The sequence below is a fragment of the Bos javanicus genome, chromosome 15 (genome assembly GCF_032452875.1).
Source record: "Bos javanicus breed banteng chromosome 15, ARS-OSU_banteng_1.0, whole genome shotgun sequence".
In the NCBI taxonomy this organism is placed as follows: domain Eukaryota; kingdom Metazoa; phylum Chordata; class Mammalia; order Artiodactyla; family Bovidae; genus Bos; species Bos javanicus.
The window spans coordinates 63,968,514-63,987,633 of record NC_083882.1 but is presented as its reverse complement, the minus strand read 5'-3'; the positions used below and the strand labels follow the sequence as shown (position 1 = coordinate 63,987,633).

The window sequence follows — 19,120 nt, the reverse complement described above, 5'->3', positions numbered from 1 at the left end:
ATTTACCATTGTAAAAGATTCTGCAAAGAGCTGATTCATAGTTCTGCCAGATTTAACTGGACTTTGGGCAGATTCATGTAATTTAATTATATTTTTTATTATAGAATGGGATTATTGGTTATTTAACAAGGAGTGGTGATTAATGCCTAACATAGTAGATGGTCAATAAATGTTTTGTTTTACATTTGATCCATCATCCTTTCCTTGGGCTTCTTCGTCCATGGTAACTCCTTCCTCCAGGTGTCTATTGATACAATTTTTGGTGTTCCATGAACTTGAATGGACAAAATAAAACTATTTTCACTAATTTTAACTGAAATCAAGCCTTCTATTATGAATGTGGGCAAGAAACCATGCTAGTACTGTTAGCAACAGCTGTGTGACTGGGACAGAAGGATTCACAGTGCTATTAGCACTCATCAGTAGACTCACTAGATTTCATGTGATAAGTGTTTGTTACTGTGTAAAACTTTAAGATATTTAGATAATTATATTTCAGTATCATTGAATCCTACATAGTTTATTTTGTATATTTGAGAACATTATCGTGTGAAAGTTCCCATGGACATCAGTGGCAAGAAGGTACAGCGGTACCAAAAAAAAAAAAAGTTTGGAACTGCTTGTTGTTGTTTAGTTGCTAAATCGTGTCTGACTCTTGTGACCTCCTGGACTGTAGCCCACCAGTCTCTCTGTCCAAAGGGTTTACCAGGCAAGAATACTGGAGTGGGTTGCCCGTCTCCTGCATTGGCAGGTGGATTCTTTACCACTGAGCCAGAGCCCTTACTTTCAACTCAGCTGCACATTGCGACCACCTGGTGTTGTGTGCCACTTGGTGCTGTCATGTCTGGCTCTTTCGAACTCTGTGGACTGCAGCTTGCCAGGCTCCATCTGTCCATGGGATTCTCCAGGCAAGAATACTGGACTGGGCTGCCATTCCCTTCTCCAGGGAATCTTCCCAACCCAGGGATCAAACCTGCATCCCTTATGTCTCTTGAATTGGACCTGAAGAGTTTTTTTAAAAACAGTGACAGTTCAGGCTCATTCCTAGAGATTTTATTTCAAATGATCCAGAGTGAGACTTGAGTATCTTTTTAAATGCTCTTTACCCAAGGTGATTCTGATGTGCTGCCAGGGTTGAGAATCACTAAATGAATGGCTTATTTTATTTCATAAGGAGACTTTTATCCTTGGTGCAGTTATGCTGGTCAGATATTAGATGCCATCTTCTGAGTTTCTCTGTTCTGCAGATTATGGTATGTGTTGTTGTTCAATCACTAAGTTGTGTCCAACTCTTTGCAACCCCATGAACTGCAGCACTCCAGACTTTCCTGTCCTTCACTCTTTCCCAGAGTTTGGTCAAATTCATGTTCATTGAGTTGGTGATGCTATCCAACCATTTCATCTGCTTCCCTCTTCTCTGTTTGCCTTCAATCTTTCCCAGTATCAGAGTCTTTTCCAGTGAATTGGCTCTTTGCATCAAGTAACAAAACTGTTTGAGCTTCAACTTTAACATCAGTCCTTTCAGTGAGTATTCAGGGTTGATTTCCTTTAGGATTGACTGGTTTGATTTCCTTGCTACTCAGGGGCCTCTAAAGAGTCTTCTCCAGCACCACAGTTCAAAAGCATCAATTCCTTGGTGCTCAGCCTTCTTTATGGTCCAACTCTCATATCTGTACATGACTATTGGAAAAACCATAGCTTTAACTATGTGGATCTTTGTTGACAAAGTGTTGTCTGTGCTTTTTAATATGCTGTCTAGTTTGTCGTAGCTTTTCTTCCAAGGAACCAGGTGTCTTTTAATTTCATGGCTGCAGTCTCTGTCAACAATGATTTTGGAGCCCCAAAAATAAAATCTGCCACCGCTTCCATTTTTCCCCTTCTATTTGCCATGAAGTGTTAGGACTGGATGCCATGATCTTAGTTTTTTGAATGTTGAGTTTTAAGCCAGCTTTTTCATTCTCCACTTTCACCCTTATCAAGAAGCTCTTTAGTTCTTCTTCATACTCTGCCCTTAGAGTGGTATCATCTGCATATCTGAGGTTGTTGATATTTCTCTTGGCAGTCTTGATTCAAGCTTGTGATTCATCAGCCAGGCATTTCACATGATGTACTCTGCATATAAGTATAGTATACATTATCTAATTTGGTAGGTTAATTTTGAAGATGTGAATTTGAATGATTTGGCCTCCCATCAGACTGCTTTGAAATACTAATTGTTATTTTTAGTAGCTTTGATTAGCTTAGCTGATTTTTAGGTTGTAATTTAAAGTATCATATTTACTTCTTATTTTATCATTAATATCATTAATATTTTATGATTCATATCTTACAAACCCTCATTTATTTTAAAATATTTTTAAAATTTGTTTTGTCAAGAAGTAAACTGAAAGTCTTTGTTTTGTATCCCAGATGCCCCTTAAACAATGCACATAATAGGCACTGAGGAAATATTTTTCAGGTGAACAGTAAAACTTCAAACAGCAGAAGAGTATGTATCCGATGTGTAAAGTACACTTGTATGTGGTGTGCGTGTATCTCCCCAGCCACACCTACTATTTTTTTAACTGGCTATTATGTCCCATGTTGCTGTTTATAGACCTGCCTTGTTTGTTCTTTTTGGTGGTTGCAAATTCCATAATTTATTTAACCAGTTTCTTTTTTTTTTGATTATTTAAATTATTCCTAGTCTTGCACAGCAACAAACAGCCACATAGCTGAGTATTCTGTGCATATCTTTGTATACATGTAGAGTAGGATAAGGAGAAGGCAATGGCACCCCAGTCCAGTACTCTTGCCTGGGAAATCCCGTGGACGGAGGAGCCTGGTAGGGTACAGTCCATGGGGTTTCGAAGACTCGGACACGACTGAGCAACTTCACTTTCACGCACTGGAGAAGGAAATGGCAACCCAACTCCAGTGTTCTTGCCTGGAGAATCCCAGGGACAGAGGAGCCTGGTGGGCTGCCGTCTATGGGGTCGCACAGAGTTGGACACGACTAACGTGACTTAGCAGAGTAGGATAAGTGGCCAGAACTGGAATGCAGGGTCAGATATTCATGTTACCTTTTGGTCAGTATTACTGCTTGCTCCTGCCAACAGTTTGAGAATGTCTGTTTATACATATCTTGACCAGTTCAGTCAGTCAGTTGAGTCACTTAAGTCGTGTCTGACTCTCTGTGACCCCATGGACGGAAGCACGCCAGGCTTCCCAGTCCATTACCAACTCCTGGAGCTTGCTCAGACTCATGTCCATCAAGTCAGTGATACCATCCAACCACCTTATTCTGTCGTCCCTTTCTACTCCTGCCTTCAGTCTTTGCCAGCATCAGGGTCTTTTCCAGTGAGTCAGTTCTTTGCGTCAGGTGGCCAAAGTATTGGAGTTTCAGCTTCAGTATCAGTCCTTCCAATTAATATTCAGGACTGATTTCCTTTAGGATGGACTGATTTGATTTGATAGTATCTTTGCCAGTGCAGTGTTAATTATAAAACACCTTTGATATCTTTATTTTATATGGCTTATATTTGTTTTGTTTTCAGTGTTTAAAGTTCATTGTTCTTTTTCTATGAGCTGTTTGAATACTTTGCCCATTTTGTTCTTTAGTTTTTGATGTTTTAGTGACTAGATGTTATATTAATAAATTTAATATTTTGCCATATGTGCTGGGAATATTTTTTTCAAGTTCATCTTTTCACTTTCATTGTGATACTTTCCCCCTGGACAAATGTAAATAAACTTTACAAATTAAGTTTACTCTTTTCAAAGGCTTTTAAAGAGCATTCCCACACAAAGATAAATTTCAGTACATTTTCTGATGGTTCTTTCTTGTGTTTTTGTTTTTGATTTGTCTGAAATTAATTTGATAGAATGGTTAAAATTGGGATTCAGCTTTTATTGACTTTGCAGTTCCAAGATAGTTATTCTAGCATCATGCATTGAATAACCCAACATTCTGATTTCAAATATCACCTTTATTTGCTAATTTTCCATGTATCCTCTTTCTGAACCATCCTGATCCGGTGATTGGTTGATCACCATTGCAGGACTCTTTTATTCTGTATCATGTTTAGTATATGAGTGGGGCCAGTGGTTTTCCTTTATTAAACTTTTCCAGTTTTAGTTTCTTGAGCAAGCTTCTGAAAGCTCTTGTGTATTAGTAGGACATCATAATTTTGATAGAAAATCACATTAGTCTTTTAAAACACATTTTCCTTTCTAAATGTGTACTTATCAGTGGTGGAAACTTGATTTATTCCAAAGGAAAGTATACTTCTTCCAGGTAGTTTTTCCCACCTAAACACATGACTTAAAAATTTTTTCCCCAACTGGTATTTCAACAGAATTGCTTGGTGATATATTAAGTGCCACTGAAGAAGGTGAGGGGGGAAGAGATGTTAGAGGCAATGCTTCCCTCTCTTGAATATTACTAATATTTATTGCTACATTGGGCTTCCGTGGTGGCTAAGATGGTAAAAGAATCCACCTGCAATGTGGGAGACCTGGGTTCGATCCCTGGGTTAGGAAGATCCCCTGGAGGAGGGCATGGTAACCCAATCCAGTAGTCTTGCCTAGAGAATCCCCATGGACAGAGGTCCTTGGCGGGCTGTTGTCCATGGGGTTGCAAAGAGTTGGACATGACAGCACAGCACAGCATTGCTGTATTACGATTTCAGGAAGTCCTCCCACAAAGGCAGAACAAAACTTCATACAGATTTATCTGGCGTATTTCGTATCCGTTTCTTTTTGTGGTACAAAATAATATTGTGAACAACAATTTGAAAAGTAATGCTTGTATGTGTGCCATAGGTCCTGGCTACTTTTTTAGGTATTGGCTTTAAGATTGTATTTCTATAATAAAAATAAAACCACCTTTTATTAAAGAGTTTAGAAAATACTGAGAAAGGGGGGGAAGTCAGCTGTCCATCTACCACACATCACCCAGACATGACTACTAACTATTTTACAGTCTTTTCAGTCTCTTTCATTGTAGATTTCTTTAATAGTTTTTGTATACAGTTGTAAGTACAGTTGCGTATAGTTTGCTGTATATACAGTTTGTAAATCATGCTTTTAAAACTTTTACGTCAAAATAAAGTTTTCATGTCATTTCATGCTTTTTCATTGTGATTCAGGATGAATTCTCTATAGCAGTGTTTCTTAATGTTGGTCCAGGGACCTTGTGGGTTCCTAAGACTTTGATCTGTGAGTTCATACTGTTTCATAATAGATTTAAGACATTATTTGCCTATTTCACTTTTAATTCTCATGAGTGTACAGTGGAATTTTTACATGATTTGATATGGCAGTAGGTTGAGTTCAGAAGCATGTGTGAAAATCCAGCTGCACTTTAAAGCCCACCATATTTATTATACACAGATTTGCAAATATATGTCACAAGGATAATCATCTAAATGAATTTTTAAAGTTATTTTTCATTAAATTTTATTTATGTTAACATGTAAATACTTTTATTATTATTTGTATGTGAATAAATATCTAACCTTGTCTCCGTTTTAATTTCTAACGTGGTAAATACTGAAATAACCTACATAAACGAAAACTCTTTGGTGTACTCACTTTTTAGAGTATAAAAGGGGTCCAAGTCTAAAAAGTTGGAGAACTGCTGCCGTGTTTTATTTCATAAAAAAAGAGATGGGTTTATTTAAATTTAAAAATGTTTTAATTTTTAGGTATGTGTCCATTTGAATTTGTTATTATGCAAGTGATTTAGATTACAGAAAATGAAGGCTTCTTTTATAAGAGGACGTTTTCATGCTTCTTATTGTGATACTGCATCTGGGAACTAATATATTGTGCTTGGATTAAATTAGTCCTGAGATTTTTAAAACAGTAACTTGAGTTCATTATTTTTCTTCCCCCTAGGCAGCTGAGTATGTCCCAGAGAAGGTGAAGAAAGCCGAAAAGAAATTAGAAGAGAATCCTTATGACCTTGACGCTTGGAGCATTCTCATTCGAGAGGCACAGGTTTAGTGATATAGGATTACATTTCCTTCTCTATGGGTCCAATCACACTACTTGGTTCTGCAGTAAATAATATTTTCATAATCCTAACATTGTAAATGCTGTTTATTGGTTTTCAATTTTAGAATCAACCTATAGACAAAGCACGGAAGACTTATGAACGCCTTGTTGCCCAGTTCCCCAGTTCTGGCAGATTCTGGAAACTGTACATTGAAGCAGAGGTTAATATTTTATTTTATTTTTTCTTATATAGCATTTGATGGGAATTGCAACATACATTGTAGTGATAGAAAACAAATTAGGAACATAGATAGCACAAGTAGGACAAGGAGGATTTAAAATGTCTTCTGCCTTTATTTTGTAAAATAGGTATGAAGGAGTAATTAAAATGAATTTTTGAAATTTGGGTCTTTACAAGCTGATGATTGTTGCATTTTGGAGTTGCAACAACATTAAAACAGTTTCAATGGTATTGGAGTGCTTTAGCCTTTTATTTACTTGTCATGTGTCAATTTATTGCCTCCTGTGTCATTTATTTAGAACTCATTTTTCTTTTTATTCCTATTTACAAATGAATCTGGTATTATAAGGAAATACGAAATGTTAATTTAGTTTCATAGGGTGTTTTGAGTGTCTCTGGTGAAATGAAACCTTTAGGTAAAAAATTATTTTGGATTTTAATTTTGTGAAAATGCATGGTTTGTCAATAAATGTAAGCACTTCAGTAATTTTTAAAGTTTTTCTGTAGGATAAAGTTTACATTATACAGTAATAAGTTAATATGAACTCAAAGCTATGTAATCATAATTTACCCAATGATACTTTGATTGGGTTTTTTTTGTTTTTATTTTGTTTTTTTTTCTTTATAACTGTCTTGAAATTTGAAGTCAGGCATTTTTATTTTAAAGAGTAAAGGCCCCATTCTTGTTTATGATTAGAACGGAAATGTTCACTTTTGAAGATCAGAATTAGCAATCAAGATGATAATAAAATGTTAATGTATTGATAACAGTTGACACCAAATAATCATTTTTGTGGTGATACATTAATGAGATGGGGTGAGATGGGAATAGCTGATAATCCACATTAAGCTGAAAATTGATATCCATTTCTTTTTATAACTTATTTATACTTATGAGGTATTCTTATTTGAATATTAATTTATAATATAAATTCTCAACATAATCAAGTACACTGCAGCCTCGTCATAACATTTTCACAATAACTGAAATTTTATAGTATGTGGGTCTGTTTTGGACAAATCAAAGGGCTTTAGTCAGCAGTACTGAACAGACTTCAGCACAGCACAGTGTCACCTGTGATGTGTCCCTCAGAATGGACCTAACTAACTGCAGATTTAAATTGAGGCTACAGTGTACTCATGTATTTGTGTTATAGTTTATATTGTATTATGTTGGGAGTGGGGGAATTACTGGACAATAGCAGGAACATTGTGTGTGTGTGTGTGTTGAAGTTTTTCTGTGTGATTGTGTATGTGGTATGTGTGTTTGTGTGTTTGTATGTGTGAGAGAGATTGTATCTTATGTGGAGTCTGGTTGTGATTTTGGACCAAGACCATGTCCTTAAGGTTTTATCACCTATCCTCTTGGACCATTTCCTTCCTTAGTATTTCTAATCATCAGAGTATACTGGCATGAAATTCACCAGGTGAGTGAATGAAACTGTCTGAAGTATGCTGAAGCCAGGATCATCTACATATACTTGGTCTTCATTCCAGTTTGACTTTACATATTAGCTTATATGCAGATATTCTGCAAACTCATCAGAAATTAACATAATTGGTACATGGTATAATGAAATAGTATGTTGAGTTTTAGAAATTTCTTTCAGTTCCTCAGATATTCAATTATAATTCATTCATTTTATTATGGTATAATTTAAACTGAAATTAGCTGTTAGATATTCATTCTGTAAGCATAAAGCGCAGTGAGTCTATTTCTTTCACTTCCTAGCTAAAAATAAAAACTAAATTCTAAGACAGACCAGATGTTATTCCAAAGGGCTGGAGTTGTCTAAATAATTGGCTCATTTCACATACTATTTCAGAGCTGTTAGCAGTTGCCTGACATTTATTTAGTTGGTAATGTTTGAAGTTTCACACACCCGGACACACAAATATGAATGTATGTGTAAAACGTCTTTTGATTAAAAAAAATGGTACAGAATATATATGTGTATTTCATTAAATTTTTATTTCTGGTTTAGGAATTAAGATGTTACATTGAATGCAAATTTTAAAAATGCATATGCTGAGCAATGTTTTTCTCTTTCCTAATGTGTTCTTTTTTATTTTCACATATGTACTTTGTTTAGTCTGTGAGGGGCTAAAGTTTTCTTTGGCCTAATCACTCAATGTAGCCTTTAATATTTCTGAAGAAGACACGTAGCCTATTTATGATGCATTAAATCTGAAGTAATAATAAGAATGTCTTCACATTAAAGGAACTACTAACAGTGTTTGCATAACATCCTGTATGCACTCTCAAGAAAATAAAGTTTTGTTAAGACATTTGTTGTAACTCAGTACTTCATGGTGGGAAAATTGTAAAGTTTCTTTTATTTATGTTCAGTTAAATCTGTGTGCGAGTCCAAATACATTTAGTTCTTTTCTAATAGAAAGTACATACATCTTTTAAAATGAGATAATTTTCTTCCCCAGAGAAACTTCTTGAAAATCCTGCTTAGGAACAAAGTGGCAAGGGGGAGTGGTGTTTTGGGGATTTGGGGAGTCAGAGGGTTGCTTTTAAACTTGGAATATCAATTGGAAATGGGAGCACATTATAATAATTTTTAGTAAAGAAGTTAATAACACTATCTGGTATTTTTAATATTTGCCAGTATATCTTTTCTCATATCAGTGAGCATTTAGCAGTACTTAAATACTTTTGTAAAATTTGAACTTTAAAATGTCATCCTTAATTCATTACCTACTTTTTTTTTGCTTATTTAAGGTAAAATTCTCGTTCTAATGAAAGGACATGTAGGACTACCATCTATATATTTAATATACCTATATATAATACATACCTAATTTCAAAATTAGGCCAAATTATTTTAGTATTGTATATATTATGTAGGAGATCATATTTTGCCTCCAGTTCATAGAATTACTTTCCTCTTGAATTCCAAAATGCTACTTTATGTGGTCTAGCAATATCATAGAAGCGAACAATATGACTCTTCTTAAGTGATATAGTTATAAGTATAAAGTCTTAATTTTTAAGGTATGAAAATAGCAAAGGAAACATCTTAATACATCTCTAGTTGACAGATGTCTAAAATCTGCACTGCAGTATATCTTAGAGTTTAAAAAATGAGAGTTTTTAAACACTAAAGTTAAGGGATATCCATTTAGAGCCTAAGTGCTCATAATGAACCCCTTTTTAGAATGGTCACTAAGTATTAGTGAATTGAAAAAATTTATAGTTTTTCTGTTTTTTAAGTTGGTTTTCCCCCTTTTGGTTACTGTAGCTTTTCATGTAGCTAGGTAATCAGTGTGACAGCATGTAAGTTACAATATCTTGGTGTTAGCAGTAATTTGTTTTTAATTGAGCCACATTCATAAGAAATTTTCTTAGGATGATTTTTTAATTGTTAGCTGAAGGAGAAATGAAGAAGGTAATACTGCTGATAATAGCAACATTGTGTCTTGCTGTCTGTGAAAGCTGTAATTGTTTAATAAAAGTATATAGAGAATTGATTGCCTTTTATTAAAACTATTTTAATGTGAATCCTTTTCTTATAATGGGATGTGAAGTACATACTTCAGTTTTTCAAAATAACCTTTCTACTTGGGAAAAATGACCTTTAAAAATACCTTTCTTCTTGGAAAATCGAAGTGAACTCAGGATGGATCATGGGTGACCTAAATTGAAATAAACTTCTCCACTGTCTATACTGTTTTAATTCCTCTAAGTAGCAGTTTAAACTACTGTGTTATAATGTTTTGTACATGTTGAGCAATGTGATTTTTAAATGCAGGAAAAAAATTATAGATCACAACTTCTTTTCTATACTTCAGCTTGCAGTCTTCTTTTTAAAAAAATCTGTACTCTTTTCTTATAGATCTGCTCTTTTCCTGTTTGTAATAAATGTTGGTCCATGTCTGTGTGATTATTCAGAGTGTCCTCTAAAATGCAATGTTTTTTAAATCTGTAGTTTCTTACATGCATGTTTAAATGTAGTGTAGGAGTGTAAAAGAAAACAAACTATTGGCAAACAACTGAACTGATGATCAAATACCTGAAAGTGATATGAATAATTACATACTGTTTTTAAAACACAGGAAGTATTTACATTTACTATTTTAAGTAGCGAACTTCTATTTTAGGTCTTACTGAAATATCCCATTCATTTTTCTGGCATTATAGTAGCATAGATATTTAGGTGTTGTCACTTCTACTAACATGATCTATACATTTTTTTCCCTTGGAGCCTTTTCTTTTCACCCCAGGCATTGCATAATCTATTTGCAAAAGGACATAGTTAATTTATGTAACAAAATTTCTCTTAAAAAAAATCTTAGGTTCTATTCTTTATATCTTCAAGATAGTTTATTATGTGAAATGTAGCCATTTATTTTCAGGCAAAATTTTGTACTAATCAACCTGATCATTTTTATATCTTTTTAACTTTGTAAAACAAATTGATAATCATTGCAATCACTGATAAAAAAATCTGGGGAAAAAGGATCATTCCCCCCCACCCCCCAAAGACTCAATTTTTAACCAGACTTTCTTATATTCTATTTTTGTGTATCTCATAAGAGTTATAGTGTATTCTGAAAACCTGGAAAAGGCATTTCTAACCAGGTTTTGTTTAAATTCAAACATTACAAAATTTGTTGTGAAACAAAGGGCTATTGGATCATGCAGTTTGAGGTTTCCCTGTGGGTAGTGGTTTAGCCTAAATTTCTTGAGCATTTATGGAATAACAACACTTAATGTACAATATTTGATACTTAATTGGGTGTTGTGTTTTTTTTTTTTCTGATTACTGGGGATTATAATCAGTAAGACGTTAGAGTATTTATTTGGAATACAACCTCCACCCCTATCACAAAAGATATTAAAGATATGCTCCAACACGTGGCAACCATGAATAAACACAAATGAATCTAAGACCTTTACAATAATAGGGAGTTAGAAACCCCTGTATTTGGAAGCAGAATTAATCGATTTTGGTTCTAACTTCTGAGCATAAGGGAACCTGGTGGCAGTTAATTGACTTCCTCTTAAAAGACAAGACCGCATAAAGGCTCAAGTGTTTTCTAACAGGTTTGTTGTTTTATATTTTGTTTAATATGTGCTTTCAACTTAAAAACAGCTGTTCCTTTTAAATGAATGAGTATGGCTCAAGGCATTTCCAAGAAATGAAGATGTCTGAAATAATGATAGTGATATCTATGAAAACTACACTTCTGAATGTGGACGAGAAGGCATTTATTTGCTTGTAAATAACTTTTAAACTTTAATTTTTATTAGTAAACAATTTTGCTCTTAGCAACTTTGGAGCAGAAAACAAGTAGTTGATTAATATAATGGTATAATAAACTGAATTCTGTATAAAGTTTTCCTCCATGTATTCAGACTCTACAGCAAATTCAACAAAATGGTGAATATTTGCTATGATTACAACCTGTTGAGAAACTAAACGACTTTTCAAAACTCAGGGAAGCATAACCTGGGGTAAGTTTTACCATTTTATATGCTAGGAAACCTCCAAAGAAAAATTTTGTATTTGGAAATGTTAAGTGATAGTTCTGAAAACCATCTGATGTCAAGGACGGTATGAAATATTTTTGTAAAAATATCCAAAGATGAAGTCCCAAAGCTATTTTTAATCTCCCTAATACTTTGATTCATATTACAGAACATGTTTGTTACAACCTTTTTAAAAAAATACAAAGTTTTAGCTCTGGCATATGCAGATAACACTATTATAAGTCTCTGTCTAAAGATTATATGTGAAATGGTCTTTTTTTTCTTTCAGTTTTGTTGAGATATAATTGACATACAACATTTTATAAGTCTAAGACATAAAAATAAAATGATTTGATACATGTATGTATTGTGAAATGATTACCACAGTGTTTAGTTAACATATATCACCTCACATATTAACAAGGGGAATGGTATTATGATGACATTTTCCATAACTTACTTTTTCATAACTGAGTTTAAAGAAAAGGTAATGACTTGCATATTGATGATTTTGTTGAAAATTCTTTAATCCAACAAACTGGCTCTATATTACATATTTAAAGTCAAGATGGAGGTTACATTTCAGTCAGATTTAGAGCTGGAAGATGAATTAGCTTAGCCCCTTTTCATACATGAGTAAATTAAATCGAGATTGTTACCCATTTGAGCCAAAGTGTGTAAACAACACAATTTTAGGATCACCTGGGAAACTTTTAAACCATTCAGGCTTTGCATTTACCACACCTGCATTACTGACTCAATCTCCAAAGAATGGCCATGTGGGATCTGTTATTGTTAGCTGTTTCTGGCAGCCAGTTTTGGTAACTGAGGCTTTCTTTAGAGGGCAATAATTGAATCATATTGCTATATGAGTATATTTCACACCTAGCAGAATACTTACTATATTTGTCTGGGTATAAAGTCATTTTCTTTTGACTATGTCATGTTGTGATTTATCAGTCAGTATATAATCTGTCAAGAAGTAATCTTAGAGATATCCATTCTTGTAGTATTTTTGGCAGTGTGACTATTATATCTGTGGTCAGATTTAGGGTTGCATTACTAAACTTGTTCAGGTTTTTGTTTTTTTCTTTTATTTCTGGGTTTTGAAGCCTGATTTTCTAACTCCATGAACTTTCTTTTTTTAAAAACACAGTATAATCACCTAAGTGCCAAACTCAAGAATCAGCTTTTAAGGAAGTCTTCATGTGTTAAGAGATGGCCGCTTAAACTGTGGCTTGAAAGGATTACTGCAGCCTTTAAAAAAAAAAAAAAAAAAGTTTTGTATTGTGGTATAGCTGATTAACAATATTGTGATAGTTTCAGGTAGACAGCAAAGGGACTCAGCCGTACATTTACTGTATCCATTCTACCTCAAACTCTCCTCCCATTCAAGCTGTCATATAACATTGAGCAGAATTTCATGTTCTATACAGTAGATTCTTCTTGTTGGTTATCCATTTTAAATACAGCAGCGTGTATGTGTCCATCCCAAATTCCTGAACTATCCCTTCCCCTTGATATCCATAAGTTTGTTCGCCAAGTCTGTGAATCTGTTTCTGTTTTGTAAGTTCATTTATATCACTTCTTTTTAGATTCCACATATAAGGGATTTCATAGGATGTTTCTCCTCTGTTTGACTTCATTCAGTATGACTATAGGTCCATCCATGTTGCTGCAAATGGTGTTTCATTCTTTTCATGGCTGAGTAATATTCCACTGTATATAGGTACCACATCTATCCATTCCTCTGTTGTGGACATTTAGATTGCTTCCACGTCTTGGCTATTGTAAACAGTGCTTACAGCAGCTTTTTAAAATAACTAATGTCAGTTTTAAATAACTATCAGTTCTGGTTTTCCTGAACCATAAGGGATTGGGTTGCATACATCATGACAATACTTTACATTTGCTAATAGCAAAGATACTCTCATACGTACACAAACTTAGAAGTTTAGTCTGCGGTCCAGTTTCTACTTTAATTATTGTTCTAGTAACGTCCTTTATAGCAGTCTTTTTAATCAAAATCTAATCCAAGATCATTGTATATAGGTGTCATTCTTCTCCAGTCTCCTTGGATGTTGAACAATTCTGTCTTAAATTTTTTATTCTTTTATTAAATTCAGGTTTTGTTCACTGCACCTGAAAAGCTGCAGGTGGTTGTGTGTCCTCATCAGAGGCACATGATGTTCATTTACCTCTTACTGGTGATATCAGTGTTGACCTATTCCTTGACCGTGTATTTACTATTTTTACTTTTATAACTAATAAAATAATGGGGAGATATTTTGAGACTCTGTAAAGATCCTGTTTCTCAACAACTGCCCACTCCATTTGAACTCTTAACAGTTATTGCCTGAATCAGTCATGTTTTTCTAGGGCTTTTCAGTATATGTATTACTGAATATAAATATGTACTTAATTATGCCAATTTCAGCTTATTTTTATTTGAAAACTTGGAAAGTACTGGCTTCTCCTTGCCCTCAGTTGTTTTTCCTTTTGATCAGTTTACTGATACTTGCAGTTAGAAAAGATGATGACTTACCAAATTTGTGCATATTATGGTTATAGCAAGTTTTCTAAATGTAGATCATATACTCTGTCAGTAATGCTTTTAAATTCTATCACAAATCATCAGGGGAGGTTAAAAACTTTGCTTCCCTGCTCATATAGAAACTTAACTGGTTTTGTGTTTTCAAAACAATTTGTAGGCTTTAGGAAATACTGTTATTGATTTACTTAATTGATCAAATGGCAAATTATTTCAAGTAAGAATTTGTATATGTTTTAGAAGTCATGAGATCTTTGACTTTACAGGTTAAAAAAGTCAAAAATCTAGATAAATACTTACGTTTGAAAATACCATGTTTTTCAAGTATTTGCTTAAATTCTCTGTTGTTTCAAGTATAAAGTTAACACTGTAAAGGAAATAATTTCTCTATTAACAGGTAATAAAGCATGGAAGTGGTATTTTCCCAGAAGAAGTGATATTTTCTCTGTTGTAAATTTGAGTTTCCCCAAGTTCATGGAAGAGTCATGAGATTTACACTTAAAAGAACAGACATTGCAAGTTGAAAGAACTTATATGTCTATGATTTAGTATTTTATAATTGGGCTAGTTATTTGCCATGGATCTTAAGGGGCATGTCAGAATTCTCCTCATTATTATTAAAACAGTGATCTGATAATTTTTGCTAGTATGGAAAAGATATTTAAGTAATTTATTTTAAAAAATGCAAGGAATTTGTAAATTTTAGTCTATAGAGGATAGTATGGAAGAATACTGATGACACAGAATTTAGAACCTGGTGACCTATGATTTGCTGCTGTTAGCTCTTCAAATTAATGTGACCTTTTGGAAGCCATTAATTTTTCTGTTTGCCCTTTCCAATTTTTTATTATGGAAATTTTAAAATAAGTTGAAAGAATAGTATATTATGGTAAATATTTATATACCCTCTGCCTTATCTCAATGTTATATTTTGCAATATGTACTTTTCCCTTCTCTACATACGCAGTATTGTCCTACATAACCACAATTTCATTATCCCACTGAAAAGGAACAGTGTTCTAATATAATTTCATACCCAGCTCGTGTTTATATTTTTCCAACTGTCTCATACTCTTTGTAAAATTCCCTGTTTCTATGATGGATGAAATTCTGTTTTTTATCTTCTTCTTATAGTGGTCCTTTTTCTGCTGTATCTTCTACTTAATTTTAACAGATTTCATACTATTTCCCACTCTTTTCCTTTCCCCTTCCTTGAGTGTGAATTCAAATACTGTTTCCAATAATGTGTAAATTGTAAAAGGAAATGTCCCCATTAGCTATTTTAGACAAGAGATGTCTTCATAACTATCCTGATATTAGAGAGTGGGATGGGGGATTTTTTATATTTTTATTACTATGAGTTATTTTATTCCAAATTTAAATATATTTACAATCAGTTAAAATTTTTGTGGATCTTACCCAAAATATGCATAGAATTGTACATGAATTCTTAATAGAATTGTACATGAATTCTTAAAAGTAAGCAAATGGTTTGTTTTTTCTTTTTAGTGTATGTGCTGCTAAAGTGAGCACTAAGCAGATGTTTTTAAATTATATTACATTTTAAGTGTTGATGTACAAAACTACTAAATTGCATAGAAAAATGACAGTCTATGGACATTTAAGGAAAAAAAAGTGAGGATATTTTTGGAGGTGAAATATATTCTAGAAAATCCATTGTTGATTTTTAATTGCTATCTTACTGATAGTGATTTTTTTCCTTTATTCTGATTACTTACCAAAACAATAATAACTAAGAATAATTAGGCCTTTAATATATTCCAGGCACTGTAAAAGTACTTGATAGGAGATATCTGACTAATCACAATTTACCTTTTAAAGTAGGTAAGTATTATCCTCTGTTTTTTCCAGATGTTCAGCTTTTCTGAAGAATTCTTAAGTAGCTTTCCTAAGATCAGCATTACTAAAGTTTAAGCTACTCAGAGGTAAATAAGAAAGCTGGGAACATTCTACTCAGATAACCTATTTCATAAGTCTGGGCTCCTACTTACTAATCACACTATACTAACAAAGGACCTAAAATACAGTTGTAGAAATAGCTAAATAGGAGGTTCATAACTGACTCCTCTTTGCTCACATTTTTCTTGCATTCTTTGAAAAAAAATATGTATGTGTAGCTACACAAAACGACATAAAATTGCTACAAATACTTTGGAAAATGGCATAGTACAATAATATATAACCACAGCTTATGGTTTGTATAAAATCTTAGTTCTAAAATTCTACTTCGCAAAGTTCTATTTTTACCCTTCACGATTTTTAAATTTCTGCACTATGTACTTGGTTCTAATTTCAAAAAGTAGAAAGAAATTTCAAACACAGAAGCTGCAATGAGCAATTCTGCATTAATTCAGCATTAATGTGAGAACAAGAAAGTTTACCTTTCATTTCTGATTTAGCAGTTAGGAGTTTTATTAGGATGGAATTTTCTCAAATCAAGGCCAGAGTTTAGATTTTAGGTAAAGTATATTACAGTTCAGTCTGCTTAATGAATTGTATTCATACTTTTCTTCCCATAGAAGTTTTGTAAAAGTTTTCTGAGAGGACAGAATATACTTGTTTTTTTCATTTTTTGGAGATCTTACTTTAAAATATTTGAAATCATGAAGCAAAGTTTCATGAAAAAAATGGAAGATTGAAGTCAGGGGGCACAATATCCACCTTTTTTTAAAGAAAAAGTGAAAGTGTTAATTCCTTTATTAATGAGAAAAATCACGTTTATTGAAGATCAGCATTTCCGGTTATTTGGAACTTGTGGTTTAACCAGACTTAGAAATTTAAGAAACGCTTTTGAGTACCTCCCCAAAACTGAAATATTTTCATGAATCTTCCTAATACAGTCCAGCTGATTCTATATAAACCATTATAAAGTTATATCAGAATTTAAATTACCTTATAAAAGAGTTTAGCAGTTCTAAGTAGCTTCTGGAAGATTCTGTGCAGATTAAAATATGCAGAATTCTGTTAGCAAGCTGTTTTGTCAAGTAGTTTTACATGTCAAGTCCTTAAAAGTATCCTACAACAGTTGGTAGATTGAAGACTTACGGATACCTACCTATCAACATATTTGCCTGGATTATATTCAGATAAAATTGCCCAAAGTGTTAAACACTTTTTCTGTAGCAAAATTGACTGTTGAATTTATGGCTGAGTATTATTCCATTGTGTATATATACCACCATTTTTTTATCCATTCATTTGTCGATGAACATCTAGGTTGCTTCCATGTTCTAGCTATTGTAAATAGTGCTGCAATGAACAATGGGATACATGTGTCTCTTTCAATTTTGGTTTTCTCCTGTTGAATTTATGGATTCTGAAAAAAGTCATATAGTTCATTTTCAGGCCCCACACCATCTGTATATTTTCACAAACGTATGGTGTCCATAGCATAGTAAAGGTGTGCATAGTAAACAAACTTAGCTTGGCACGCCCCATAGGTGCTCTGATGAGAAGTGGGGGTGTATGTGAGGGTGAGTCAAGGAAATCTAGAAGAACAAGACTTTTTAAATGGAAATCTCAAAAGCACAGAATCCTTGGCAGAAAGAAGCACTAGTCTAAACAAAGGGAGAAAAACATGCTCAATCTGAGAAATTGAAACAGCTTGATAGTTTTTAAGCTGTTCTGCTTCTAGTCCTTTGAAGTATTGTAAGCAGATGACTTGTGACTGTCTCATGAAATTTTTCTTAATTGCGAAAACAGCAGCTCAGTAGTTAATTTAGAATTGCAGCTAAGCTGTTAGGAAGTGAAGCTGGAGAAAGAGTATGATTATCTGATAAGTATGGACATCTGAAATTTCATGATGACTAAAATGTGAATGTAATTTTGCTCTAGGAAAACCTTAAGTTATGATAATATTTCTAGTTCTGAGCCTTTTAAAAAACTCAGATGTTTACAGAAACTTAAAAGTTAAATGACTGGAAGTTTCCTGTACAGTTTTCAAAGAAAGTTGCCTGTTGATTAGAAATTCTTTTGGTTTCACTAATATTTACTTGGTATTTGAGTCTTAAGGAGCTATGAAACCTTTCATTCTCTATAATCTTCTATATGAAGATTACATGTGTCTTCACATGTAAAATGTGACATTAACTGACCAGTGTATTCATTTTGAAGGAGGCAAAAAACTTTCAAAGGAAGAAAATTGGTAATTTTTTTATAGGAAGACAAAACTTGAATAGCTACTTTGAAAAAGCTGGTTCCTGGAGAAATTTTAGCTGTGAATAAAATCTTCTTTTACTAAATGGTAGGATACCACATTGCCAATATTTCTGGTTTATCCAATAACAGTTTAAATTGATTTCTGCACAGAAGAAAATTATCACACGTTATATGAATTTTATTAGTGAAATGTGTAGAACACTGTCCTTTTATTTGGTTAAATATGTAAGTTAGTATGCAAGTGGGCACTCAAAGTGAGAGTTACAGCAAAGGGACACAAAGTTTTTAATACCACTTAGCACTTGTATTGTTCATTGTATCAAGGATTGAAACTTGGTTTTGAATAAAACCTGAAGCTAAGGTTCTGATATCTTCTGAATATTTCTGGAATACTTAAAACTGTAAAATTCAGTGAAAGCACAAAAACTGGGATTCAAACTCGTCTTGAGAAAAAAGTGTAAATTTATTTTATTCACTGATTTTCATATTTTCACAAAGTCTAAAAATCTAGGGAGGGTAGATTATGGCAATATGTTTAATATGAGGAGGGAAGTACTAGTAAGAATTGATACAATAATGATAATGTATATATTAGACATTGGTATTACATGTAATACAGTGTTTTTATAGCAGTAATTGAGAATTATAGTGAATTTGGATCACTGAATTATTGAATTCTGGTTCTTGA

At 33.2% G+C, this 19,120-nt stretch overlaps 1 protein-coding gene across 1 annotated transcript in view; it reads left to right on the top strand.

Annotated features, from left to right (window-relative positions):
* Nucleotides 1–19,120, top strand: part of CSTF3 (cleavage stimulation factor subunit 3) — a 74,941-nt gene that overhangs the window by 12,267 nt on the left and 43,554 nt on the right. Inside the window, exons 2-3 of the mRNA XM_061381062.1 lie at nt 5,881–5,982; nt 6,105–6,200. Of these exons, the coding sequence (XP_061237046.1) occupies nt 5,881–5,982; nt 6,105–6,200 (198 nt within the window). The remainder of the gene's footprint in view (nt 1–5,880; nt 5,983–6,104; nt 6,201–19,120) is intronic.